Here is a 27,699-nt window from a genome sequence, read left to right as displayed (position 1 = left end):
CAACCTCCCAGGGACCCGCGATAGTGTGCGATCACGCCGGGTCTTTACTCAAGACTGGAATTCCGAATGGGCCTCAAACTAACTGACACACACACCCACCCACACAGACACACACGGGCAAAAGTCTTCATTTCTATTCCCTTTCAGAGGGACTGCATCATCATGACGTAGTGGTGAATAATTTCCATGCGCGTGTGTATGCAGGGCAGAGGAATGCAGTCCAGCTAGCCGGCTACGCTCACGTTCTTCCATCGAAGACATGAGGCGTCTTCGCATCGCACTCGCAGGCGTGTATTCCGTTAGGTGGCATTTCGCGGAATCTTCCGTTGGGCTGGCAAAGACGTGTTGATCTCTGGGCCCATCTCACTCAGCAGGGACACGCTGGCGACAGGATAGATGTGCTCTAGATACGCTCTAGGTGCGCTCTAGGTGCGCTCTAGATGCGCTCTAGATGTAAAAAACAATGTAAAAAAAAGAAAGAAAAGAGAAATTGGTTGTCCGCAACACCGTCTACAGAGGCCCAGGCCAGGGGCAGAGGGGGGAGGAGAGGAGAGGGCTCTTGGAGAAGGTCTAACCCCATTTCTAAGTTTGTAACCAAGGAGGGAATGTATAGGCAAGGCCCTGATGATCAGCCAGCTGGTGAACTAGCTCAAGGCTTGCGTGCGTGCGTGCGTGCGTGCGTGCGTGTGTGTGTGTGACACACCGTGAGATCAGGTCACCAGAGCACGGTGTGGCCTTGCCATGTCCAGGAGCCTGAGCCAGACCCTGAAAGATGAGAAGAGAGTAGAGAGCAGAGCAAGGAGAGAGAAGCTCCTCCTCCTCCTCCACCTCCCCTCCCCCCCTCCTCCGCTCCCCAATCAAACCTGCACCTCTTCCGTTCCAGCCGTAAGCTCTCTGCAACATCACGTACTGAGTGATGGCTTTTTTTTCTCTCTTTTTTTTTTTACGGCTTTGCAATATGAAATTGCATTGCTGAAGGGCATTCACATTACAGTACAGGCATATTCCCATGTCTAGTCTCTGCTGCAATCATATGAAAATGTACCGGCTACAGATGAGGACGAGTCTCTTCTCCTCCTATCACAGAAGATGTCTATCGCGTCTCGGCTTTAGTCAAGAGGCCGAATTCTGTGTTTGGAAACCCTGTGGCAGTCAAGTCACCATGACGACATCACAGACGTCTGCGAGCTACCGCGAAATGTCTGTAAAAAAAAACCAAAACAACCTGACCACTTCCTGTCGGAGACGAGGTGAGAAGATTATGTTCTTCTAAAGCGGCAAATACGGTTAAGACTACCGTTTCACTTTGGCTCTCGATATGCTCACTTAATCACAACCGCAGAACACCGCAGAACACATGCATGAGAACCGGGTTCCTCGGCGGGCAAATAAAAACGCACCTCGCCAGCGCAAATAAAGCGGCGCATCACCCGGCAGCTCCACGTAGCATTAGCAGGACGTAGCCTAACTAGCTCCACATGAGCTCCGCAGGTCATGGCCTCTGTGTGAGGCGACTGCCCGGCCTCCGGTCAGCCTAGGGGGCGTGTTCTAACGTGGTACGATGGCGGGGGGGGGGGGGGGGGGGGGTTTCCCGTCTGCCCGGTGTTCCCGGGGGGCGCCGTGTTCTCCTCGCTCTCATTACCAGGGTTACGCCGGCGTACTGCAGGAGGTATTTGACCTCCGTGCTCTCGGTGTGCTGCGCTGCCTTATCAATTATGAGAGAGCTGCCTTATTTAGCTAGGCTCTCCCTCCCTCCCTCTCCTTTATCACTCCCTCTCTCCCTCCCTCCTTCCGTCCCTCCCTCTCTGCCTGCCTGCCTCCCCTTTATCACTCCCTCTCTCCCTCCCTCCTTCCGTCCCTCCCTCCCTGCCTGCCTCCCCTTTATCACTCCCTCCCTCCCTGCCCTTTATCACTCCCTCTCTCTCTCCCTCCCTCCCTCTCTCTGCCCGCCTACCCTTTATCACTCCCTCTCCCCACCTCCCTCTTCCTCCCTCCCTCCGCCCATCTCTCTCTCTCATTCCCTCTTTCTCTGAATTTCCCTTTCACTCCCCCCTTCCCTCCCTGTCTGTTCACAGAGAGACAGAGACAGACAGAGACAGAGGGAGAGATAGAGGGAGAGAAAGAGCGAGCGGTTCATTAAATATGAGATCCATTCAAAGCGAGCCCTTAATTAAATATGAGATCCAGTTAAAGGCGGAGCCGCTAGACGCCTCCGGGCCGGACTCTGCGCAGCGCCGCGCAGAAACACCCGACGTCAGCGCTCAGCGGCAAGGTCACCGCCGCCCCGGGGATGTCACGGATGGACCGCACCGCTCCGTCTCGTGGCTAAATTAAAAGTATTGCACCAGCGTTTAGGGGACGTACTGTGCTTTCCGCCTGTGGAAGCCATTCATATCCCCAGAGATGGGATATGGAATATGATCGTCCTCGTTCCCGTGCTGGACTCTGACTTCGAATACCGTTTCAGGCAAATCGGGTTTTAACCTTTGTTTTGAGTGCGGAGGCCGGACCGATGACACCTCGGAGCAATCTGACACCAGTGCCCTGAGACGGTGTGACAGGCCAGTGACAAATTAGGGTCGGGAGGGCACCTGACATTTGAGCCAAGGGGCGGGACCTCTCTGGAGGTCACTGTGTCCTTAATTCCAGGCGCACCTTAAAGCACAACAACCAAGTCTCCTTTTGTCTTGACTGTCATAGACACAGACGCTTGGCCGGCTCCTCATGGAGTAGAACGCCCGTAAAACGGCGTGCTATAATCAATGTGTCAATCACCTAGCCTGGCTTTGCCACGCCCCCATTTGAATGAGCTCCGCCTGGCAGATATGGGCTGTGCCAATCACAAGCCTTCATCTAATAAGCCTTCATTCCACACGGTCCGGGAGAATCTCCCGGCGCCACCGATTGGCCCCGACCGCATGAATCGGCGCCGCTGATCGGGGTCAGTATCAAAACAACGAGGCTCATCCCCGAAACCTACATCTGTTGAGCCAGACTAGGTCAGGTCTGAGCAGCCTGTCGGGGATACGAGGAGACGACGAAGGTGACACAGACCAGAGCGGAGGCAGCTGGGAGGGCGGCGTCCTGAGCTCGACGACACGGCCGTAAAACACGCCGCGTCTGGTTAATATTCAACAGCACGATGCGAGGTGATCCTGCCTTGTGGAAAACACATGGGCAGACGGATGGAGGGAGGGAGGGAGTGAGGGAAGGAGGGAAGGAGGGAAGGAGGGAAGGAGGGAAGGAGGGAAGGAGGGAGGGAGGGAGGGAAGGAGGGAGGGAGGGAAGGAGGGAAGGAGGGAGAGTGTGTTCGTCACAGACAGAGCAAAAGGTGCTCCTACCCACTCCCTGGACCTGTCGGACCGGTTCACGGCCTCGGCGTCTGATGCAAACGCAGGCCGGACGGTCGGCGCTCCTGCCCACGATGACACTCTCGCATGCGGCCGCGCGCCGCTCTCCGTCTGTGTAGCGTTAAACAAAGGGGCTCGTGGTGATCCGCGCGTCTGTGGGAAAGGTTGGCTGCCGTCCGACGCCATGTTGTACTTAATCCCAGCGCCGCGTCCGCAGTATTAGCTCGCTGGTTTATTCGCGCTGGGGCAGGGGTGTGGGGAGAGATGGACCTGGAGGCAGGCCAGGAGGGGGGAGCGTACCGACACATAGCCGGTCAGTTCTGCTGCCCGTACCCCTCGCTAGGATCAGTGGGAGAGATGAGACGCTTTCACGGTCCTTTGATCACATTTAGATCCACGAGTGAGTTCTCAATTTCTCTCTCTCTTTCCCTCTCTCCTTCTCTTTCATTTCCTCTTTCTCTCTCTCTCTCTTTCCCTCTTTCCCTCTTTCATTCCCTCTCTCTCTCCCTTTCTCTCCCTCTTTCTCTCCCTCTCTCTCGAAGGGCTTCCCGGGGGCAGAGAAAACCTACTCTCCGCTTTAAAGATCGGCTGAGCCTAAATAAATTAGATTATTGATCGGAGCAATAAGCCACCTATCAACAAGGCCTTTCGAAAGAAGCCGGCATCATCATCATCATCATCATCGCCCCTCGCTTGTCCGCGATTACTGTACTGACAAGGGCCCTTTAGTGCCTCGCCGTTGCCACGGAGACGCGCGCCATCACAACAGCGTGACAGCGCACCACGAGGTCAGCGGGGGTCACGCAGTCACAGCTGATTATGCAACACGATAAGCCGGCGCCCGGTCTACACCGGAGCTCATGTTTAAAAAGGGGCCGAGAGAGAAAGTTGGTCAGAAGCGATGCAGAGGCCCGAGGGCTGTTGGTGGAGCGAAGAGGCGGCCGGTCCCCCTGACCGCCACGCCTCCGGGGCGGAGGGCTCGTCCCGACGGGATTTCCCCTCTTCAGCCGCCAACGTGGCGACAGAGCCGTCTGAAGCCCCTGGTTGTGCTTTCGGCGTCCGCGAGGGTCCGCGTGGCCTCGGTGCCGACGTTCGCGTGCCTCCCGTTTTTGTTTTTTTTGTCGCGACCGCACGCTACGCGTCACACACACACGCACACACACACACAGGCTGAGAGGTCGCTGCGTACCCCTCTTAGCGCTGAACTCTTCTCTCGCTCAGATCTTAAGCCTCCCGTCGGCCGTCTGAGACGGATCTTAAGCACACTCAAAAGATCGCGGACCGCCAGCGGAGCGGACCGATGCCACCCCTGTTCCCTACGCGGCGCGTCGGTCGTGTCGGGGGCGAGGCCTTCGGTCACAGCATTGATTGACCTGCTCATTAGTCGCGCGGACCCCCCCCCCCCCGGTTGTCATGAATTAAACAAAAGTGTTCCAGTGAGACGCCGCGGGATTATGGTGGCGGTAATCAATACACGGCGGATCAATACTTCTCACAGCGGTCATCGTACTGTATAGCTGCCCATGATGCCGGATCTCCAGTCTCCGACAGCCCGATGGACACTGAAGTAGATTTCAGTTGACAGCAATAATCTTGGGTAAAGGTCAAACTCTCCCGAAGTCTATTGGAGAATCCCCCACATGGAATACCACCCACTGCTGCTCCCATAAAAAAATAAGGATTCTGAATAAATATTTTATTTGATGACCCTGAACTGAAATGTATTAATATTATTATTAATATCCGAGCCAGCGCTGTCAGGAGTGAGAGGCCTTGCGTGATTGGCTTGTATGAAAGCTACGCAGCTTGGCGTCTCCCGCCACGTCTCAAACGCCGGCACCGGCAGGCTGGCATCCAAAAGGCGTACATTCTAAAATGGCCGCCCGCTTTGATATCGCGGGCGACTGTGAGAAACCGTGTTGTCGAAGACTCACGGGAGCGCCCGTCTACGCCCTCGGCGTGAAGTGTGTGGGCCTGCCGTCTCGCTCTTCCGCTGAATCATCAGCGCCGTCTTTTCCGGATCGCTGGGAGCTGATCCCAGAACAGTTAAAAAGGACAGTCGGAGATACTCCCCCTGCTGCTGCTGGTTATGCAAAAACATGAACCCGTCGCTGACAAGATTGGACAGGAGCACCCCACCCAGTTCTCCTGGAGGCCGGCGGAGAGGACGGAGCGCCAGCAGCAGAGCGGCTCCATCTGCGTCACCGACATCACGCTCAGATTTCCTCTTTAAAAAGGGCCGGGGGGGGGGGGGGAGGGGGGTGCTTTTCTCTAGGCCTAAGCCTGTTAATCCACTTTCAAGAGGATATTAATCATACTCCTGCAAATATATTGGCTGCCTGTGTGTGTGTGTGTTTGTGCGTGTGTGTGTTTGTGTTTGCGTACCTTGTCATTTATGACCGAGGCCCTGGATCGTGGCAGGTGACAGATCCCAACAGCAACTCCGGAGCTTATCTGTGGAAAGGGAGAAACGCACATAATCTTAAATCCTCTCGCTCTTTAACGTGTCCATGATCACCTGATTTTGCCTCATTACCCTATTTATCAGATTAGACGGGATTATCTGGGATTATCTGGGTTCCCCCATCTTGATCTACGAGACGAGAGGACACCATGATGTCTGTGTCCATGATGAGTTATGCACCTTGTCAACGCTCAATTTTGGTGTCGTTTTGTTTTGACAATTTGCAACACACACAATTTAAATCCCAAGGATTAGCTCAAACAGGCTGAACCGCCATCCCCATCTTGGCTACGAAGCCGTTTGTAAAACACGCGAGGGCGTTCACAAACAAGTCATCATCATTTTCTTTGGAGATGAATAGTGATTCAAACAGGCCGAGCAGAGCCTCTCCATTGTTCTGGTCTCGTATGACGTGTGAATAGATCGTCAGTGAATGAAGCGCTTGTGAGATGCCACGTCGCCGGCAATAGCTGATTCATTGTGACAAAAGGAGGAGTGGGATTGAACTATGCATATCATCTCTAATTGTAGGCTTATTTGTGAAAAGGTCTACATCTTGCAAAATACAAGTGGGCCTCAACGCTGCAATGGCCAGGCCTGAACCTCTTACACTACAGGGTATTGGATCCTCCGCACACAGAGGGGGGGTAGAGAGAGAGAGAAAGAGAGAGAGAGAAAGAGAGAGACACAGAGCGAGGGAGAGAAACCGAGAGAGACAGAGAGAGCGAGAGAATGGAATCACAGACTCATCCTTCCTCTCGAAGCGAAGCACAACAACACGCCGGAATTGTCTGTGCACGTCCACTGGCCCTGCCAGCTGATGACGAGACAAGCCTGATCAAGATACCTCGGCTCTGCTGACTCTCCCAGGGCCCCGTCGTCCAGCACCAGAGCCCCGGTGCGGCTCCGGAGAACAGACAGCGTCTCTCTGCGTGTGCTAATGAGAGAGAGGGGCCTCTCATAGGCCTTTTCCACCAAGAGGGAACCGGTTCGGTGCCGGTTCGCAAACCTAATTTTGAATGGTTCAGAGCATTTCGACCAAAAAGAAATGAGTTTGGGAACCCGAAAGCTGGTTCCGAACCGGCACCACAAAATAGGGGGTTTTTCAGTGCGAACCGTGGCGACATCATGGGCGTGGGCTGGCGTACAACGGTTCGGCTCAAAACTGGTCGAAACGCGGGCCCGTTCTCTGGACAGAACCAAGGTTCCAAGAATTTTGAAACGAACCGGTTCACGAACCAGAGTTCCTTTGGTGGAAAAGGGCCATCAGTGAGCTGAGAGAGCGCTGAGCAGAGCATACTACTGGACTGCATCATCGCCACTTAGACATATTACTTTCTGCTCCACTTCCTGCTGGGGGCTCTGATTTCACTCTCATGTATTAAAGATACAGGACACACAGGCGCACACACACACATAGTTTCACTCTAGTATGCAGTGAGGAGAGTAAGATCCAATCCATCTGGTTAGTGTGTGTGCTGACCTGCATCCAGAGTTGACACACTATCCTGCACAATCAATTAGAATCCAGAGTTGATGCACCATCCTCCACACCCAATTAGAATCCAGAGTTCATGCTATCCTACACACCCAATTAGAATCCAGTCGATACACTATTCTACACAACCAATTAGAATCCAGAGTTCATACTATCCTCCAGAACCAATTAGAATCCAGAGTTCATGCTATCCTACACACCCAATTAGAATCCAGAGTTCATGCTATCCTCCACACCCAATTAGAATCCAGAGTTGATACACTATCCTACACAACCAATTAGAATCCAGAGTTCATACTATCCTCCACAACCAAGTAGAATCCAAGTCAATACACTATCCGCCACAACCAAGATTCCAGAGTTGATACACTATCCTCGACAACTAATATTGCAGAGTTGATGTCTATCCTCCACAACCAAGAAGCATCCAGAGTTGATGTCTATCCTCCACAACCAAGAAGCATCCAGAGTTGATGTCTATCTTCCACAACCAAGAAGCATCCAGAGTTGATGTCTATCCTCCACAACCAAGAAGCATCCAGAGTTGATGTCTATCCTCCACAACCAATAAGCATCCAGAGTTGATGTCTATCCTCCACAACCAAGAAGCATCCAGAGTTGATGCACTATCCTCCACAACCAAGAAGCATCCAGAGTTGATGCACTATCCTCCACAACCAAGAAGCATCCAGAGTTGATGCACTATCCTCAGCAACCAAGAAGAGGAGTTCCAGGCTGGATTAGGACAAACGCTGCAGCGCAGCCTGAATAAATAACTCTACAGCAAATCACACCACTTTCACTAGAGCAACACAAGTCTAATACAGTACAAACGGCCCCGTATCAAACAGTTTCTTCAAACAAGCCTAGGGTGATTCACATCCCTTATATATTCCATGTCCAGTCGATTCTTAACTGCAACGCCACCACACCTCATACATCAACCGGCGATAAGCACCAGCTCACGAACTGGATTTGAAAAATATTAATTCGCTTCAGCTGGAGGCGACTATATGGAAAAAATCAATCGTGGATTGTGTCCACTCGTAGCAGTGGGAGGTGTGTGAAGGCCTCAGTATGTCACCCACGTTTGTTCTACGTGTAATAATGGGCTGGGCTTATGCATGTATGTTTTTGGATTGCTGCTCTTAAGTGTGGGCACTCAATTGGAAACAAGGGGGATTTGGCCTAGGGGGAGGTAGAGAGAGAGAGAGTGAGAGAGAGAGAGAGAGAAAGAGAGAAAGAGAGAAAGAGAGAAAGAGAGAAAGAGAGAAAGAGAGAAAGAGAGAGAAAAAGAGAGAGAGAAAGAGAGAGAGAGAGAGAAAGAGAAAGAGAGAGAGAAAGAGAGAGAGAAAGAGAGAAAGACAGATGTTCCCTTAAGTGGGTCACTGAGGCAGGGGGATCATTAAGGGGATGGATTCACGTTCATTCAAAAGGCCGGATTGACAGACGTGTGTTAAGAGTCCTCAGACCAGCCGGCGAAATATGTTACTTCCGTCTCATCTAATACCGCAGCCGTATCAGCAGCAATGCGCAGAAAACAACAAGCAAATCGCCGGCGGACGGAATGGCTCCACCATGCGCTGAAGAAATGGGTTATTTAAAACGCACATCGGGACAGGCTTCAAACAGAATACGCGACATTATGCTAAGCTATATTGGAATGGCAACTGGTGGGGGGGTAGACAAAAGCATCATGAAACTCCCGTCGCATAATGAAATTCCCGTCGCATAGAGACTCCCGAGCGTTCATGGCGCCCCTCTCAGTCTGACGCCTTTCAAGTAGCTGCGCTAACTGCGCTGCACACCGACCGCGATGCTACCTAAGCGCATTGTGTTGCCTCTGTGTATGAAATGCGCTATACAAATAAAGCTTTGATTGATTGACTGGAGGATTATTCTGTGTTGCTCTCTTTCACAAACAGGCTCGAGGGCCGTGTCTTGCCCTCCCCATCACCCTGCCTATATCGTTATCTTGACATCAACCTAAACAACATTCTCCCAATGCCTCGGGCAGATCTTCTGTATACAGAACAGATCGGATCACAGCCGTCCTCGGTCGATCCACAATGTCAGCGTTGTGTCAGGAGATAGGCCTGGGATGAGGTAAGAGGTAAGAGAGGCTAAACGCGCTATAAAGGAACCTGTCATGTCACCCGTATCCTCCCGGCGTCACCAGGGGTGTGTGTGTGTGACTGAAACGCAGAACTAGCTAGCTGGCCTCCCTCCACATCTCTTAACAACAACAGTTTCTTAGCTGTTGTTGTTCGTGTCATAAGACTACCCCCCCCGCCCCCCCCCCCCCCCCCAACGCACATGGCCTGTCACACACAATAAACTGTTTTTACAAGGACGCTACAGCTGTTTATGTACCCGTTTCATACAGCTTTGCATTCATGGTCAAGTTTACAAGCCCGACAGCCGGAGAAAGGCCGCGTCGTTATGGACGTATCCAGGCAGGTGTTAATTTGAGTCGACAGTTAGCCTACAGGTTCCTACAGGTTCCTTACCGCCACGTTTGAACACACGGGGGCCGTCAACAGACCTCTCTGGTAGCGTTGTAGTGGCACACTGGCCTGGGCTGAGTTTCCCAGAGGCATCGTAGCGCTACGTTCATCGTAGCGCTATGATGAACGCCATAGCTTACGGTGAACGTAGCGCTACGATGCCTCTGGGAAACCCAGCCCTGGTCTGGGAAGCGTTAGAGCCAGTAGAGTAAACCTGTACTGGAGAGACCTCCGACTGAGAAACAAGACTCTTCTCTCTCTACTCCACCACTTCCCAGTAGTGTTGCTGACTTGACACCTCGGGGCAGCGAGAGTAAGACTCATGATGAAAAGCTTTCTAAATGCTGATTGGCCTTTCCTCCACAGCGAATAAGGAAGCCTCACCCGCAAACTGCAGCGGGTGCTCGGAAGACATTTCATTTACACACAAGAGTCGTATATATAGACTGACTGATACTTGCCTTGTGCCATTCACTGTGAACTGGTAATGTGTATTGACCCGAGGGTATGGTGAATTCTCTGGACCCTCTGAGGCCAATACTATAGTGTTTGTGTGTGTGTGTGTGTGTGTGTGTGTGTGTGGGGGCATCAGACTTAATACCAGTGATGAATGACCTCAATAGAGGATCAGGAGGATGGACTTACTTCTGTAGAGCCCAGGGTAAGATAGCACAAAAGCCTGGCCTGGGGGTGAAGGAAGGATACTGCCAGTGTTACAAAGTAAGTGTGTGTGTGTGTGTGTGGGGGGGGGGGGGCAGTTCATTGATGAAGCCACCAGGATGAAAACATTCTCCAAGGCCTCCTGATGATTTTCCGTTGAATAAACGTCTCTGGTGCTTGGTGGGTAGAATGGGGGGGGGGGGGGGGGGGGGTCGGGCGGGCAGAGAGCCCAGCGAGCTGACACTGTCACAGGGACAGAAATAGCTGGCGAGCAAGGAGGGAGCCACCGGGTGGGACTGTACCCATGCTAGGCCACAGGGGGAGGGGAGGGCATCAATACATTTACAGAGAGAGAGAGAGGGGGGGGGGAGAGAGAGAGGGGGGGGGGCGAGAGAGAGAAGGGGGGGAGAGAGAGAGAGAGCACCTTGCGCTTGTGTCTACTCTTAAGGACGCTGGTGAAATCCAACTGACATTCTAAAGCTGTTGCCAATGGCAGCCGCGGAATACAGCCAGCCAGCCAGCCTACGACCGTCTGTCTACAGCCACACTGCTACCACACTCCTCTTCTTCTCTCTTTTTACTTCCAAGAGGCGCACTGAAGAGGAAGCGGTCGGCTACGGGGGAACCGATGTGATATTGTTGTGTTCCAAATCCTAGCGCCAGAGACCGTGTGACAAGCCGACTGTGGCAGGCAGTGCATATTGACTAGCGCTTAGGTTGGAAGGCCGCCTACTTCTTAATGGAAACATTCCATACCTTTTACCCCCCCCCCCCCCCCCCACAACAAATGCATGGCCTTGGCTTAGCGTACCTGGAGGATCCGTCTAAATATTTCCTTTTCAGGGGCCGCGATGGTCTAGTCATCGTGAAGTAGAGTAGGGACATGGAAAATGTCATAAATCACTAGTCTAAGTTTTGACGAGTCTAGGGGTAGGCCGATTTCAACCTCTGCATCACCGTTGCTCCCGGCTACTCCCTGGACTACGAGGGCGGTCATGGCCTTGCCTTAGTCCTAGTCTAAATGTTGTGTTTGAGCTTCTGTTTATGGTGAGATCCGGGATGAGAGAGATTGAGAGAGGAAGAATATCTTCAACTGTTTCATCACAAGGAAAAACACTGCTTTAAGGAGACCTGATATCAGCCATATTAGCCATGACATGGGCCTGATGTAGCATAGTAACCTCTTCATTCTGAGTTGGTCACGTTTTGTAACAGTAGGCCTTTCAAGTCCTCTACAGTTGAGAAATGAGGCTCGTTGCATTTCTTCTCTAAACTATGAAGCAAGACAAGTCAGACATGTTAAAGACCTGCCAAAAATAGCCCACTGATCGAGTGCTGTGGAGAATCAGCTGTGGAGTCTTGCCAGTTTCAAGCTGATTTCATATTGAATCTCCTCAACTAATCCTCTCATACAGCAGGATATTTCTAGAGTGAGACCAGCCAAAGAAACTGCCTGCCAGCCTATTAAAACAACGGCAAAGCATACAGGTAATCACAACATGGCTTATTTCTCATTAGGAGCCCACATGAAGGTTCACAGTCAAGGACGGGGAAAGCAAGTTAAAACAGTAGCATGCCCTGGATGTTCCTTCAAAGTAAAACATGGAGGAAGTCTTGTGATGGGAACTTTCTTGATGATGGCGGGTTGAAACATGTTTTCACGCTGGATCTGATATTGGATTGCGTAGTGCAATAAGTTCATTAAAAAAAATACAGCTCGAGCGCAATAAACAATAGGTAGTTTAACAGGGAAAGGGGAACAGAAAGGCTTGGCCTCTACTTCTAACTCGGTGATACTGAGACTGGGCTGATGTGGTCAGGTACAAAATGAAACTAGTCTAGCTTGATATGTTGATTGGCCTGCCTTATAAAAGCTAGGTGAGTGAAAGACATGCCGAAACATGTAGGCTATCTTTCTCAGATTGCCATCAATCCTGATTATCTTTAAATAATATGTGTTTGGGCTAAGGCAACTGGGTGAGAGCCTGATTAATGAGCCCAGTTGCTAATCCCTTAAAATCAACCTGATCCATGGCTGGATTTATCACCTGCAAATTCAGTGATCAAAGTGCCTACAAAGAGCCAACGTTTACAGTCAAAAGTACTTTAGTATCAGGTCATACATGAAATGTGTTTTCATCAGGGCTCCAGACCAACATGTTACACTGGTGGCAGTGCTGAACAAGACAAGAACCTGCTTTGATGCATAATTTCATGGCATGAAAATCCCCATTTATTATACATTACACCACTCAATCATGTCTAAACCCCTCTCTATTTTCGATCGTATAGATCAAAGCACAGTTATATGTGCGAGAGATGCTTAATCTCATTACATTTATGTCGATTACACAAAATATGTCGACGAATTGAGTGTGACTGCTTGGTAAAAGAAGCAAATCTCCAGCCAGGGAAGGACAACTCGACCCGGGAATGTGTCTTGTGTGTGCAGCACGAATGTAAGCCTAATCAAAATCAGCCTTCTAATCAAAAATGATCTTACAGAAGAGCCAGGGATCATATCAGCTAGGAAATCCAATGCAATCCGTGTCGGTGTGATCGCGGAGCACTGCGGGTTGGCCCCATGGAGGTATAGGTTGGCCCTGGCACGGAAAAGCACATAGCACGCTACTAACCGTGCCTATCTGTCACCACCTGAAAGCTCACCTCATTCAAAGCTTCCGTTAACAAAACAAATAAATAAATAAGAGCTATTCGACGTTTGACACATCAATAGTTTGACTCTCCATGATGTTGTTCTTGCTCAACATCCACACAATAAACATTCACCAACCCCAAGAATGTTACCTGTTCGGGCTAAGGCTGTTCTGTTCTTCTCTGTGTGTGGTGTGGGGGATCTGGGTGTTGAGTTTGAGTCGTAGGGGGTGAAATTAATCTGTAATTATCTTAGCTAGTCTAGTGTGGTATGCAGTGCAACGAGATAACATTTTCACGTGTTCAGTCCACCTCATGAATGTGTTCCCGGTCGATGGGGATGTGTGTGTGTGTGTGTGTGTGTGCTCTCTGAGGAGCCCCAGCAGCCAGCACGGGGCAAAGGTACCCTGCTGGAGCTAGCTGGGCTAAGCTAGCCTTAGATAGCTCGCTAGCTGACAATAAAAAAAACTCTTAACGTTTGCTACCAGTAACGTCAGTAATAGTGACTATTAAAGGTTACTTACCACAACGTCCGTCGTATGAGTTACTTCCTTTATGACTGAGTGTGAGTTAGTCCAGAGAGTGATGAGAATCCACACGAAAGTTCAATGTTTTTCTCTTAGCTTAACAATCAGGTTAGCTAGCTAGCTCTGTTAGCCTAGTCACAAGAGACAATCAGGTTAGCATGCTAGCTCTGTTAGCCTAGTCACAAGAGGGGAGCATTCTTTCCCCAATCCCTCAAAAGTTGTTTATCGTTCCCAGTTTGTTTTTGAGGTGGAAAACAATGAAATTGACCAAATATATTAACTTTGGCTTAGCTAAATAAAATGGACTGCTGCTATTATAATAGTCTACCTCAATAAAATAGATAAAAACGCTCAAACGGAGCATTAAAGAAAGCATCCAAAATGTCCACAACACCAGGCAAGGAAATACAAAAGACCCAAAAAAAATGTCCAACGACCTCCGTCCAAGCGGTTACCCTTTCCTTTCTGAAGTCCGCCGCACCCTTATGATCTCACACAGATTCTCCCATTCTCCTCGTCGTTTACAATGTTTTCCATGCAGCTCGTTCGAGGAGCAAAAGCTACATCCGAGCCGTAAAACCCACGATGAAACCAGCTTTAGTTCGCCAGTGTCGGAGCCCTCGAAACTGGGCAGCGACTATAGGCGAGTGGTACACTGCTGCCGTCTTTGGCCCAAACCAGTAACGTTAGTTCTCTTCATTCACGACGACCGGGTCATCCCGCGGTCTAATTAAATATCAAAGCGAGCGATCGCTCTTGTATATTGGTCGGATTGAGACAAAACGAATTCACCCAGGGAATCCAGCGGTCACCGACGTTGGTACACCGTGTTGAACCTCATATGCAGCCATATGACGGGCAAATCATAACAAAATGGTGTGAGCTGGTCTTCACTGGTCGAGGACCGTGGATAGTATCTGATTCATTAGCTGGTGTTGTCGTTGAAACTGTTGCTAGACATTAGTTTTGCTTCTTGTAGCTTATCTGTCAGTATGAACCATTCAATGCAGTGTGCTAAACCCTGCTAATGATATAACATCGTGGTCCCATGCAAGCAGTAGCCTACTTTTACCCTCCTAGTACGAAGGTTATTTCTTCTGAAAGGGGATGGATCTGCAGGTCTCAAACCAACACTGCTGCATCGACCCTTGTTCTAGTCTGTAGGATGAAACTCCGATGGGCTCAATAATCTGTTGCTCCCACTAATTTAACTTAACATGTCGTTATCACCTTATTAGAAAAACAAAGATCTTGATCTAAGAGAAACTCGTGCCAGCGTCTTCTGCATAGTCGGTTGTTGATTAGGCTAGAAGAAATCATGGTGTTTGTCGCCCCCCAGTGGCTAGATCAAAGTAGACCATTGCCTCAAACGTCAGTGAGATCCAACTCCCCTACCATCTCGGATTTGAATAAAAAATGACAAATTATTTCAAATGATTTGATAATGAATATTGTATGTCTATTAACCCAAGCTGTGGTGCCAATAAGACTATTTGGTATCAGCATTGCACAAATAAAAACAAGACAGTAAACATGTTGTCCTTCACTCATGATGCATATTCCTTTGAGGTGATGGAGTGGAAGAGTGACATTTTCCTCATGAATATAAATATATGAACTGTGTTTTTTCATAAGTGTTATTCATTTTATGTGCATAGTATTTCACTTCCGGAGCTGTACTCTGTGTGATAGAAGGGCTCATCAGTTCTGTAAATCCATAAAACAGGACAAATGACTCTCCTATCCGGCAAAGTGAATGAACGCTTGCACACACATACCAATGTACAGGGATAAATCTAATATTCCTCCTCGATTTCATCGGGTGGGGGACAAAGACCCTAGCTTTAAAGGTGAACACACCTCCACAGCGCAGTGTAAAATGCTATAACTCTATAGAAACATCATAAGGTATATATCAAATACATATTTAGCCTACAGTATGTTGATATAAACAATTGAATTGTATCATATGATGTCTAAACAGTGATAGTTCAGTGGCTGTTCTGTGCTCCGTCAGATTTGATGAGTCCCTTGCATTGAAAGAAGGCATCCTGGCAAGGTTCTCTCCCCAGGAAGGCCTTCAGCATGTCCGTGCCGTCTACAGATCCTCCAGCCTCCAGAATCACCTTCCTGTACTCCTCCCCCACCTACACACACACACAGAAAATATGTGGATGAACACAGGTGATTCAATTAAATCACTCGCTTAACAGTGAATGGTGAAACATCCTTGACCCTGCCAACATGCCATTGAGAGGAGACTGCCTAATATATTTAGGGGGCTAAGCACTGAAAGTGTGAGGTAATTGATGGTTGTGTTATTGTTACGGTTTTCCTTGACATGCTCGAATAAAAATAAAAGCTTTGACTGATTGATTGATTGATTGAATAACTCAAAAAGTCCTCAACCAAAAATGCTATAACTCACCAGGTTGAAACTACAGAGCATAAGTAACTACGCCACAAAGAGTCACCACGACTCGCCCATAGGTGGCGCTATAATAAGCAATTTAGTACACAATCCTGGCATTTCCACCCCATTGGATGAAAATGTATGAAGCTTGGTACACTTGTCATTCCTCATGGGTAACAAATTTCCCTCAAGAGCCCATAATCTCCGCCATGATGGATTTTTCTGCAGGTTGAAAAATTGGCAAAACCTACAAAAAGTTTCTGTTCATAAACCGTAAGTCCAATTGGTCTGAAATTTCACATGTACATGTGTGGTGCATGTCTCCATGCATATACTCTAAGTATGCATAACAGCTAAGAAATCCAATCCAAGATGGATCCTGTTGGAGGTCAAACCTAGAAAGCTCGCCACATTGATCCAAAAACTGCCCCCCCTCCCCTTTTTTGTGTGAAGACAATTGGCCAAACATTCCTAACACATCAGGTGATGCTGAGTTTAAATCAGGAATGGTCAATGGAGAGAATTTGATTCTGCTGCACCTTTGGATTCATGATTCCTTCCTTTTTAAAACGACTGAAGAAGATGTCCATAGAGTACACCTCACTCCACAGGTACCCGTAGTACTGGCCATCATAGCCCCCGGCCAGGTGGCCGAAACTGGCAGTCATATTTGTACCTGCGAGAGACAGAATAAGCGTGCGTCTTTACAAGAGAGACACAAACAATGGATCATTATAAATCAAACATTTCCATCCTAACCATACTCATATTCAGCGCTGCGGGTTGCAGCAGGTCAGACCTGGAGTGGCGGGGACGCCGAGGATGTCTTGGCAGTGCTTGGCAAACACCTCAGCGGTGTCTCCGTGAGACTGGGTGTGTAGAGACTGGTCCACTTTAGCCAGAACTATCTGACGCAAATTCATGAGACCTGAACACGAGAAAAGAGGGGGTTTGGATATGGTTATCAAAGAAACATGACAATGTTATCCTCAAAGGGGTACAGTCACACTTGTTAAGATAAGACTTTAATACTCCCCATGGGGGTAGAGGGGTTGTTTCAGTTGATATTATTTGGATTAAATGCTTAAATTCTGTGTGTAGGTCTTCTATTAAATCACTGTCAGTGTACAGTAGCTGTTTCCCTACACGAAAGACGGAATCGCTGAAAAACTTCAAAGGGCAAACACGTCACTGACGTCAACTTTAAGAATACCACAGTGTGGCAAAGCGCACCACATTTCTATAGGAGGATTTAGATGGGAGGAGATCTCTGTATCTGACCTGTGTTGGCCACTCGAGAGGCGATGAGTTTGTTGATGAGGTTGTCAGGGATGGGACTGCCATCCTTGTAGTGACGAGACATTCTCCTAAGGGGTTCCTCCTCCCAAACCCAGTTCTCCAGCATCTGGGAGGGAACCTCCACGAAGTCCGTCTCCACCAGGGTTCCACTGAACTCTGAATACGTGGTCTACGGCATCAAGACATTTAGAGGGCAAATTTAACCTGCAAGTCTGCCACTTATTGAGATCCAGAGAGACTTGATATGCGGCTGAAACTTCTCTAATCCCCCTACATCTTCACCAGAAGATAAAGGTGTAGTTACGGGCTGATTTGGGAACAGGCGCCGAAGAGTTTTTCCTCGAAGCAAAGGGGACCTACCTTGGAGCACAGCTCGTGCATGACATGGCCGAACTCGTGGAAATATGTCTCCACCTCGTGGTGCTGCAGGAGAGAGGGCCAGCCTTTTGTGGGCTTGGTGAAGTTGGCCACCATGGCCGCCACCGGGAGCCTCCGTTTCCCATCAGGACCCAGGCTTCCTGGCTGGAGCCCGAAGCAGGCGGCATGGCCATACTTCCCCTCTCTGGAAGAAGACAAAAAGTACATACAAACATGTCAGGGAGCATACTATGAACCAAGTACATACTCATAGAAAATGTCAATGAGTGAACAGAGCCTTTACTGGCCTGAGGAGGATTTGCAATACATTCGAATACACACCTTGGATGCAAGTCTAAGTAGAACTGGCCAATCTCCTGCTCAGTGCCGGTGTCCAGGACTGAGTACAGGCTGACGTTTTCATGCCAAACACAGGGGTTTCTGACCTGTTTGAAAGTGAGACCCAGCAGGTCCTGGTAGATGCTGAACAGTCCTTCAGTCACCACCTCCAGTGGGAAATACTGGATCAGTTTGTCCTTGTCCACGGCAAACTTCACCTGCTCTACCTGGTTCATGTAGTAGGGCAGGTCCCACGCGTTGATCTGTCCATCGAAGCTATGACCTCTCATCAGGCAATCCCTCTTCTTAAGAGCCAGGATGTACTTTCTTTCTTTCTCGCCCACTGGCTTTAGTTTCTCATAGAACTCATCTATGAATTATAGGTGAGGTGAAATATTTTCACAGTAAGTTAATGAAGGTTTTCAGAGAATCACTCACATGTCAATCAATGTGGGGGTTTGATGATGAAACTGTCGGAGGTCATACCTAGAAAGCTCGCCACATTGCTGGCGTTCTTGGCCATGTTCATCTCAAGCACGTAGTTTGCGTGATTACTGTAACCAAGCAAGTGGGCGACCTTTGCTCTCAGCTCTATCAACTGTTCCAGAATGGCTGTGTTTACCTGGAAAAAAAAAAAACACAACATATCAGTCAATGATCTGTGTTGAAATGTTTGGATGTGTGCTGCTGTTGGTTAACTGTGTTGGTGTTAAATTAACTTTTGACATTCCCTTCCTTTTGCCAGGCAGCTATTGTAAATAAGAAATTGTTCTTAAAGGCTTTGCCTGGTTAAATAAAGGTACAAAAAGTGTTAAGCCTGCAGAAAGATCACAGGCTACACCTGATACATATATAAAAGCGGCTACATATGCATTGAAATAAAACATGCACCAGCTGACCTGGATGTGAATCAGAAGATCATATGTACAGTATGGTGGAAGATTTGCTGATGTTTACCTCCTTACACCTGCTGTGGAAGGCGAACTCCATCTTCTTCCTGGTCTCAGCCACATGGCATCTCTTCATCAGGGGGAAGTAGTGGGGATACGCCAGCGTCACCTTGAACCGACCCTCTACCGTCTTCTCCAGACCGTTCAGGTAACTGTCAGCTAGTCCACCTTAGAATGAAACAAGAGTCATACCTGCAGCCCAAATACGGAGAATTAACTGTTTGTGCACCAACTAAGAACCAGATTGGATATGGGTAACCGGACTGGGTATTGATAACCAGACTGGGTATTGATAACCGGACTGGGTATTGATAAACAGACTGGGTATTGGTAAACAGACTGGGTATTGATAAACAGACTGGGTATTGGTAAACAGACTGGGTATTGGTAAACAGACTGGGTATTGGTAAACAGACTGGGTATTGGTAAACATACTAGGTATTGGTAAACAGACTAGGTATTGGTAAACAGACTGGGTATTGATAACCAGACTGGGTATTGGTAAACAGACTGGGTATTGGTAAACAGAATGGTTATTGGTAAACAGACTGGGTATTGGTAAACAGACTGGGTATTGTGACCTCATGACATGCTGTCTCAGCTTACTCAATTCACGCTCAGAGAAAACCAGAAAGGTGTTGTCCTCATTCAGATTTTGATTGAAGTCAATGGAGAGTTCACTTATACGTTTGGAGGTCCCTTTCACTTCCTTGAGAGAGAAAGAAAAGCCAAGTAGTCCAAAGTAGTCAGCTACTTGACTTTTTTTAGCAACATCATTTTAAAGGAGTTATTTCCTAATGTGTATTGTGTATGAAACACAAAACCCCAAGGCGTTACATTACCTCTTGTATATCCTTTGACAAGTGCAATCCGTTCCGCTTCCCTAATGTGACAAGACGATCTAAGAATCGTTTGTCTTCGGGCTTAAGACTGTCAAGCTGCTTTTCCTACAAAAAAAACCAAGATAAGCAATCAACAGACAGGTTATTGAGTATGCATGGCTATTTCCAAGTTAGCCGTACCGCCAAAGTGTGTGTGTGTGTGTGTGTCACTGTTCTGTCAGTCAGCCAGCCCCGACATCAGGCATTGGAACAATCTCTGCTGCTGTAACATGTCAGTCATCAGTAGGGAGAGGCCTCTAGGGCCTCAGTGACAGTGAGGACTTCCTCAAGTGTCTCAATTAAATAACTGTGCTTATGGTTACAGCTCTCACAAAAATTACAGGCTCAAGTCTAGTTAACTATTATAATAGATTTCCTTGACCACTAAGTCACAGAAATTAGTGTGTGTGTGTGTGTGTAACCAAGTGTAAATACCTACACCCAGTATCAGTATAAACACCACTCAACCGCACCATCAAATTTCTTGAATTTTGTATTTGCACTGTTTTTGAATTGCATTTGCACTGTCATGTCTTTGCACTGTCCTGTCCTGCACCCTGTCCTATGTCCTCTTCTTCGGCATATGCCATTATCCTAGTAAAATTCCTAGTATGTGTAATTGTAAACCATGTACATGGCGAATAAATGGATCTTGAATCTTGAATCGTTAGCTTTTCGGTGGTGTAGCTGGCTAAAGCTGTGTTTGTGTACGGTTGTCATGTGTGTTGTCAAGTCCGAGGACATGAAATTGAAGTGAGAGTGGAAGCAATACTAACAAGCAAGGCAGTGACACCTGTGATATTTGCATTGGTCCAAAGAAATCAAAACCCAAAGCCAAAAATAATATTATATGACAAAGATTATGTGGTGATGCCAGTTCATCTGATCAAAATACACTTGGACGCTAGGGCCAATGGTGTCAAATGATGACACATTTAGACATAATATGCTCATAATGCCACACTGCCAAATAACTTACTGAACCTTATGAACCACATTTCACAACCAGGCAGACCTCTCCTGAACTGTATGTGGTCTAAAATAAAAGACTCTAGTTAGACTCTAGAGGTAATGTTTTCTGTGGCGTGTGTTTGTATTTTAGCAGGATAACGCTAAAACTACCAGACCAATTTTCATGAAACTTGGTGAAGGGATGTAGCATGGGCCAATTTAGAACTCATTCCATTTTGGAGTGGATCCAATACACAGGGGGGCGGGGGGGGGGGGGGGGGGGGGGTCCACTAGCCGCCCAAACATAGCCGGCTATTAACCTCCATTCATTTTTTAGACCAGATTTACGCTACCAGACTGATTTTGATGAAACTTGGTGGAGGGGTGTAGCATTGGTCAGCTAAAAACCCATTAAATTCTGGAGTGGATCCAAATCATGGGGTGGATCCACGAGCCGCTCAAACATGGCCGGCCACTCACCTCCATTAATTTTTTGGACTTTGGAGTGAAAAATTCCCCCCATTCATTATCAATGGGGGGAATTGAAAGGGCCACATCTCAACATAGGAAGGTCACAGAGACGCATGGTTTGGACTGGCAGAGGTCTGTGCTCTCTGAGCACCATCTCTAGTTGAACCTGTTGACATCTGAGACTTTGGTGCTTGGCTGGGGCCAATCTGACCGCTGCCATCAGGGACCAGTAAGTGGAGTGGAGTGGACGTCGGCCGACAGTTGTACCTGCAAGGCGAGGACTCTTTTAAAGACGTCCTCTCTCATACTCGTCTCCACATCAAACTCGGACAGCTTCTTGTCCACCTCGGTGCTTGCAGACCTTACGTCCTTACAGGGGGACACATACTGAGGGAAGTCAAGGATGTGACGCGAGGCTGCGGGAACAGAGAATAAATCACTACCGTGACACGCAGCAGGAAGGACTACGCCACCATATCCTGATCGATCACTGATACTTACAGGCGTATTCCAGCTTCGCGGCGGCCAAAGCTTTCAAGGTGTTTTCAATTGAGACGTCTTCAATGTTCAACGCTCCGATATTGTCAAAGACCTGTTGGATTCTCTGTATCAAGCTGTCTGTCGTGCTCTTGATCTGGTCAGGGGTCAGGTCCCATCTCAGAGTGTTCCTGCCATCTGCTGTCTGGGTACAGGTTCTGGAATTCATCACAGCCCCATTTAGGAGTGTCATTCTCAGGTCAGGTTTAGTACCAGCGACTCTATGGAAACAAGCAGAATACTCTGTCAATGACGTGCATGCCACCTGCCAAATATATTTACTTTGATTGACTTATATTAATAAGCCCAACCTTCATTGACTGAGGCGTAGGCTATTGATGAAGGAATCATTCATTGCAATTTCCTATGCTACAGTTAAGCTTCATAAGCGTTAAACATTGTTGCATTATGAAATATCCAGGCTAGTGAATTCGATGCAGGTGTAACCTATGTGGTAGCCTACCAGGGGAGTCACAAAAACAATACATTCTTGCAGGTCATGGGGTCATGACCCATGCCGCAAACCTTAGGCACCTGCTACCGACAGTTCCAATTGCTAACGATGGATGGTTCCTAGGCTGTATATCCTTCTCGACAGCGACGCGTGTAATGGAAATACGATACGGGACCATAAAACTAAAGTCGCATTGCTTCAGCTACGTCCAACCAACTGTAACGTTAGACTACAGGAGAATACGACTTTTAAATGGCATGTTTGGCACTGTCCACACGGACAGTGGACTTGATATTCTTCAGACATCAAATCCTAGTTCTCCAGTTTCATAGCTGAGGCGGTATGGCTGTAAAAGCCACTTTACTATGATTCATGATGAGCCTGGTTAATTTTAGTGCTCCCCTCGGACTGGTAACCATGCAGCGACAGTAAGATCAAACGATTTTGTGTTAAATGTATCAAGCGAAACGATTTTGTGTTAAATGTATCAAGCGAAGCCACAACAATGATCCTACCTGAAAAACGTCCGACACACTACAATTCTTAGCGAAAACATGCTCAGCGAGTTCATGCGTTTTTTTGCGTGCACTTTGAAAAGCAGCTCATCCCGCTTCTTACTGTACTTGCTGGCAGCCGGCGGCGTATTGAGCCGCTCTGCTTCCTCCTCCAGCGCGCAGGCGCCGGAGATGCGATCAATCTGACAGAAGCGGCAGCCTCATGACGCGGTAGAAGCGGCAGCCTCATGACGCGGTAGAAGCGGCAGCCTCATGACGCGGTAGCAGCGGTAGCCTCATGACGCGGTAGAAGCGGCAGCCTCATGACGCGGTAGAAGCGGCAGCCTCATGACGCGGTAGAAGCGGCAGCCTCATGACGCGGTAGCAGCGGTAGCGGGCCCCGCTTGACTCATGACGCCGTAGCTGCGCTTCGGCCGGAAAACAGCTCAGGTAGGTGGGCGGGGGCGTCAGCAGACCCTCAATGTTGTTATTTCATCTAATTGGTATTTCGATTGATAGATCGATACATTAGGATAAGGTCCGCCTTTGTTGTAGGCCTGTCACATGTAGCAGGGATTCTATTGACGGCGATGCTTGTTGCGGAATATTCAGCCATTAGGGCTGCAGCAGCATCAGTGGTCAGGGATGCTAAATGTTATTGGTTTGAAGTGACGATCGATGATATGATGGCTTAATTTAAACGCTACATCATAGCATATAGCCGCCACTGCATCGTCACATCAACATTCAATCTTTCTGTAGTCGACATAGCCTATGTTTACGTTTAGGCCACTATGCAACGATAGCTTTAATGATTAAATCAATAGCCTATGTCAAATTATGTATGAGGGGAAAATTTATTTTGATGTGTTGCAGAGGTTATTGCATTTACACTAGATAATCCAAAATGCAGCACATTATTCATTATGTGACTGAACTGTTTGAACTGAGTCAAATAAACAATAGTGTCAGCCTACGCCTATTCAACTTTCCCTCTGGTTGTCTTGGAAACAAGAGACAGTGCACTATTTTAATGCTTCTGAGTCTTATCAAGATATCCATGTAGGCTATATATCCCAGTATGACCAAGAGGGATGACGGTACCAGAGATAACGAGTCTGGAGCTGAATTACTCTAAGTCTTGGTCTACCTTCCTATCGCTGTCTTTCACCTCTTGTGTTTGCAGATAAAATGGCAGTGGAAAAGCGCCTGGCATTCTCTATTGTACGGTTCCTGCGAGATCAAACGCACTGTGGTTCTTTGAATTCTGATGAGCAGGAAAGCCTTGAAGGTAAGTCAGCTCAGTGCACCCGCTGCTCAATCTCAGCTTCGGAAAGAGAATAATACTCATTACAATATTCATATTTGGCAATGGAAGCCTGCTGTACTCTTATTACCAACTCGTTCCATCTTTTTCAGTTGCAATACAATGTTTGGAGACCACCTTCAGGATCAGCTCCAGTGACTGCCACCTTGATGTGCCACAACCTCTGACAGAGATATTCCTCAACTCTCTCTTGAAGGTTATTTACTAAATGTACTATTTTTATCCAAACTATCACATTCACAGATGTATCAGTGCCACTACAATTCTTGTAGATTTTGTATTCTCCAGAATGACAACCTGACCGTACCAGAGACCTCCCCCTCCCCAGAAGACATTGAGCGAGCAGAGCAATTGAAGAATGAAGGTATTGGATATTTGGTCCATTTGGCCAAAGTCAATTTCCCTTTGAGGGTTAATTTCCTAGTTCACAGTTACACAAAGTGTATCATATACTATGATCAGAGAAATCACACTAACCACCAGTTCTATCCTAGGTAATAATCACATGAAGGAAGAGAATTACAGCTGTGCTGTGGAATGTTACACAAAAGCCATCGACCTGGACCTGAGAAACGCTGTGTACTACTGTAACAGGTGCATACTGTCTGATTGATAACACTGGAAGAGTATGGGTTTTTAAAGATGGGTGACATCATACACAGCAGGCAAGTGTGTGTGTGTGTGTGTGTGTGTGTGTGCGTGTGTGTGTGTGATCATAGTAGCTACCTACTGATAGCCTACTATTCAGCATAGATAGCACTTTCTAACAGCTACTGCAGCCTCGAGTGTGTATCATTGATCTGGAAGCTGTAAAACCAGCCTGAGATTCTAGTGCCTGAACTGTGTTCCCCCCAGGGCTGCAGCTCACAGTAAACTGGGCAACTACACAGAGGCCACCGGTGACTGTGAAAGAGCCATAGGAATCGACCCCAGCTACAGCAAAGCCTACGGAAGAATGGGGTGAGTACAATAGGTAGGAAACGGTAGGAAATATTCAATATCTGATATCAGTCATTCAGCCTTTTTTGACATTTTGTTCAACACTGGAGATGTCATTACGCTGTGTGGTTAATACGAAATCCACCCGTCTCTTCTCTATTCTGCTCTAGGTTGGCGTTAACCGCCATGAACAAGTACCCAGAGGCCATTTCCTACTTCAAGAAAGCTCTGGTGTTGGATCCAGAGAACGACACATACAAATCAAATCTGAAGATTGCTGAGCAGAAGCAGAAGGAAGCAGCCAGCCCTGTAAGTACATCAGCGACGCTTTGACCCTGGTTGAAGGTCATTGTGGATATAACCAGTATTGCTACCACGTTACTGAAACATATTGCCATTATACTTAATTACATCGATAACATTGTGTCATTCATTATGCAGATGTTAAATTAGTACTTTTATTCTCTCATGAACATCTGTAAGAATGTCCCAGTAGTGATGGTGATAAAATATTATCACTATTATTTCAACAGCAAAGCAGAATCTCTGGTTGCACATTTCAGATAAGGCAGTGACTATTCTTACGACGGTCTGAAGTACAGATCTCAAGCATTTTACCCATGAATACCTTTTATGGTTAGGGTTGGTTAGGTTTTGAAAGCAGAATTTCCCAAGACAAGATGTAGCGCCTAAGAATAGCAGACACGTCTATTCTTACAGCCGCTGTGATTGTGAGGCCGTAGATAGAAAACAAAAGACTGTTCCTTCAGATAATAATCCTTACTGACAAGTTATTCATTGTCATTTTGCAGACCGCTGCTGGGTTGGGATTTGACATGGCTAGTCTCATCAACAACCCTGCCTTCATCAGCATGGTAAGACTGTGCATAGAGAGTATTGTTCCACTAATATCATTCTGATAAGACATCTTTTCCAATGTTACTTGTTGTTTGAAGCCCTACCCCCTCTGCTCTAAGGGGCAGGATTTTTACTTACTGCCCCTAGACAAATAACTCCTAGTCCTAAAACAGCTGGTGTCTACATACTTCTTTTATGGTGTTTATGAAAGGTGAGAATGTGCTTCCTTAATTGACCCTATGGCCAACAGGTGGCCTGGTATTCAACCTATGCCTTTGTCGAGGGGCGGAAGCTTTTACTGGTGGTGGATTGTGATTGGTTAAATGGTGGCAGATGGAATGCCTGCCGTGGAAAGCATGTCTTCATCAGCATACCAATGCCCAATGACAGCTGAGGATAATGACTAGTTATATTATACAACCATGAAATTGTTATGAGCACTAAGTGGCCATGCCACTAGAGAATGCATCTGTTCCCCTCTTAATGCAGTAAATTAATAGTCCTTTTCACACCTCAAATTTGAGACCTTGTGATTGCCGTGTTCACAGGCCGCCAGCGTGATGCAGAACCAACAAGTGCAACAGCTGTGAGTGTCATGCTTGATCACTTCGTCTCAATAAAATAACAGTAAAGTAGCTTTCACCTTCCCCTCATATCTGAGGTGATTCTTTCTCCCTTAATGAGCAGCATGTCAGGAATGATGTCCAATGCCGTGGGGGGACCAGCAGCGGGAGTTGGAGGGTTGTCAGACATCTCCAGCTTGATTGAAGCGTAGGTCTCTCTACTGTCAAAGTGCACGTGTCCTAATGTCCAGATGGATGAAAAACGATGGGGAAGTGCAGCGATGAAGGGCTGTGTGTGTGTGTGTGTCCGTGGTGTCGTGTCTCTCTTGCAGTGGCCAGCAGTTTGCCCAGCAGATCCAGCAGCAGAACCCGGAGCTGATAGAGCAACTGAGGAACCACATCCGGAGCCGCTCTTTCAGCGGCAGCGCGGAGGAACACTCCTGATCCTACGGTCTGAACCTACAGTCCTGAACTCCTGATCCTAAGGTCTGTACCTCCAGTCCTGAACTCCTGATCCTAAGGTCTGAACCCCTGATCCTAAGGTCTGTACCTAGTCCCGAAGCCCTGATCCTACGGTCTGAACCTACAGTCCTGAACCCCTGATCCTAAGGTCTGTACCTCCAGTCCTGAACTCCTGATCCTAAGGTCTGTACCTCCAGTCCTGAACCCCTGATCCAAAGGTCTGTACCTAGTCCTGAACCCCTGATCCTAAGGTCGGTACCTACAGACCTGAACCCTTGATCCTAAGGTCTGAACCCCTGATCCTAAGGTCTGAACCCCTGATCCTACGGTCTGTACCTACAGTCCTGAACCCCTGATCCTAAGGTCTGTACCTACAGTCCCGAACCCCTGATCCTAAGGTCTGTACCTACAGTCCTGAACCCCTGATCCTAAGGTCTGAACCCCTGATCCTAAGGTCTGTACCTCCAGTCCCGAACCCCTGATCCTAAGGTCGGTACCTACAGACCTGAACCCTTGATCCTAAGGTCTGAACCCCTGATCCTAAGGTCTGAACCCCTGATCCTACGGTCTGAACCCCTGATCCTACGGTCTGAACCCCTGATCCTAAGGTCTGAACCCCTGATCCTAAGGTCTGAACCCCTGATCCTAAGGTCTGAACCCCTGATCCTACGGTCTGAAACCCTGATTCTAAGGTCTGTACCTCCAGTCCTGAACCCCTGATTCTAAGGTCTGTACCTCCAGTC

The 27,699-nt window shown here is 48.0% G+C and overlaps 3 protein-coding genes across 7 annotated transcripts in view; 1 reads left to right on the top strand and 2 right to left on the bottom strand.

The window, feature by feature from the left end:
• Window positions 1-13,794, bottom strand: part of erbin (erbb2 interacting protein) — a 56,346-nt gene extending 42,552 nt beyond the window's left edge. For all 5 annotated transcript variants that reach the window (XM_084460976.1, XM_084460972.1, XM_084460973.1 and 2 more), the window contains exons 1-2: window positions 13,659-13,794; window positions 5,736-5,804 (exon numbers count right to left, since the gene is read on the bottom strand). The gene's annotated coding sequence lies outside the window, so the exon portion shown is untranslated. The remainder of the gene's footprint in view (window positions 1-5,735; window positions 5,805-13,658) is intronic.
• A 1,858-nt stretch (window positions 13,795-15,652) lies between these two features.
• nln (neurolysin (metallopeptidase M3 family)) lies at window positions 15,653-22,942 on the bottom strand (the record flags this gene model as incomplete). Its single annotated transcript, XM_084450337.1, has 13 exons — window positions 22,829-22,942; window positions 21,824-22,080; window positions 21,590-21,738; window positions 19,862-19,966; window positions 19,626-19,728; window positions 19,027-19,187; window positions 18,556-18,691; window positions 18,147-18,439; window positions 17,734-17,919; window positions 17,356-17,542; window positions 16,874-17,002; window positions 16,614-16,750; window positions 15,653-15,808 (listed from the first exon to the last, which is right to left on the bottom strand). The coding sequence occupies exons 1-13, from the start codon at window positions 22,882-22,884 to the stop codon at window positions 15,653-15,655; spliced, it is 2,055 nt and encodes a 684-aa protein (XP_084306463.1). The 5' UTR covers window positions 22,885-22,942.
• Window positions 22,943-23,998: 1,056 nt separating this feature from the next.
• On the top strand, window positions 23,999-26,938 carry sgtb (small glutamine rich tetratricopeptide repeat co-chaperone beta; the record flags this gene model as incomplete). The annotated part of the gene is made up of 10 exons (XM_084461495.1): window positions 23,999-24,098; window positions 24,227-24,330; window positions 24,423-24,498; window positions 24,629-24,728; window positions 24,990-25,094; window positions 25,244-25,382; window positions 25,886-25,948; window positions 26,480-26,517; window positions 26,619-26,702; window positions 26,827-26,938. The coding sequence occupies 10 exons, from the start codon at window positions 23,999-24,001 to the stop codon at window positions 26,936-26,938; spliced, it is 921 nt and encodes a 306-aa protein (XP_084317621.1).
• Between the last annotated feature and the right edge of the window lie 761 nt (window positions 26,939-27,699).

Source organism: Borostomias antarcticus (assembly GCF_949987555.1).
Source record: "Borostomias antarcticus genome assembly, chromosome: 2".
NCBI lineage: Eukaryota > Metazoa > Chordata > Actinopteri > Stomiiformes > Stomiidae > Borostomias > Borostomias antarcticus.
This window is presented reverse-complemented; position numbering and strand designations above follow the sequence as displayed.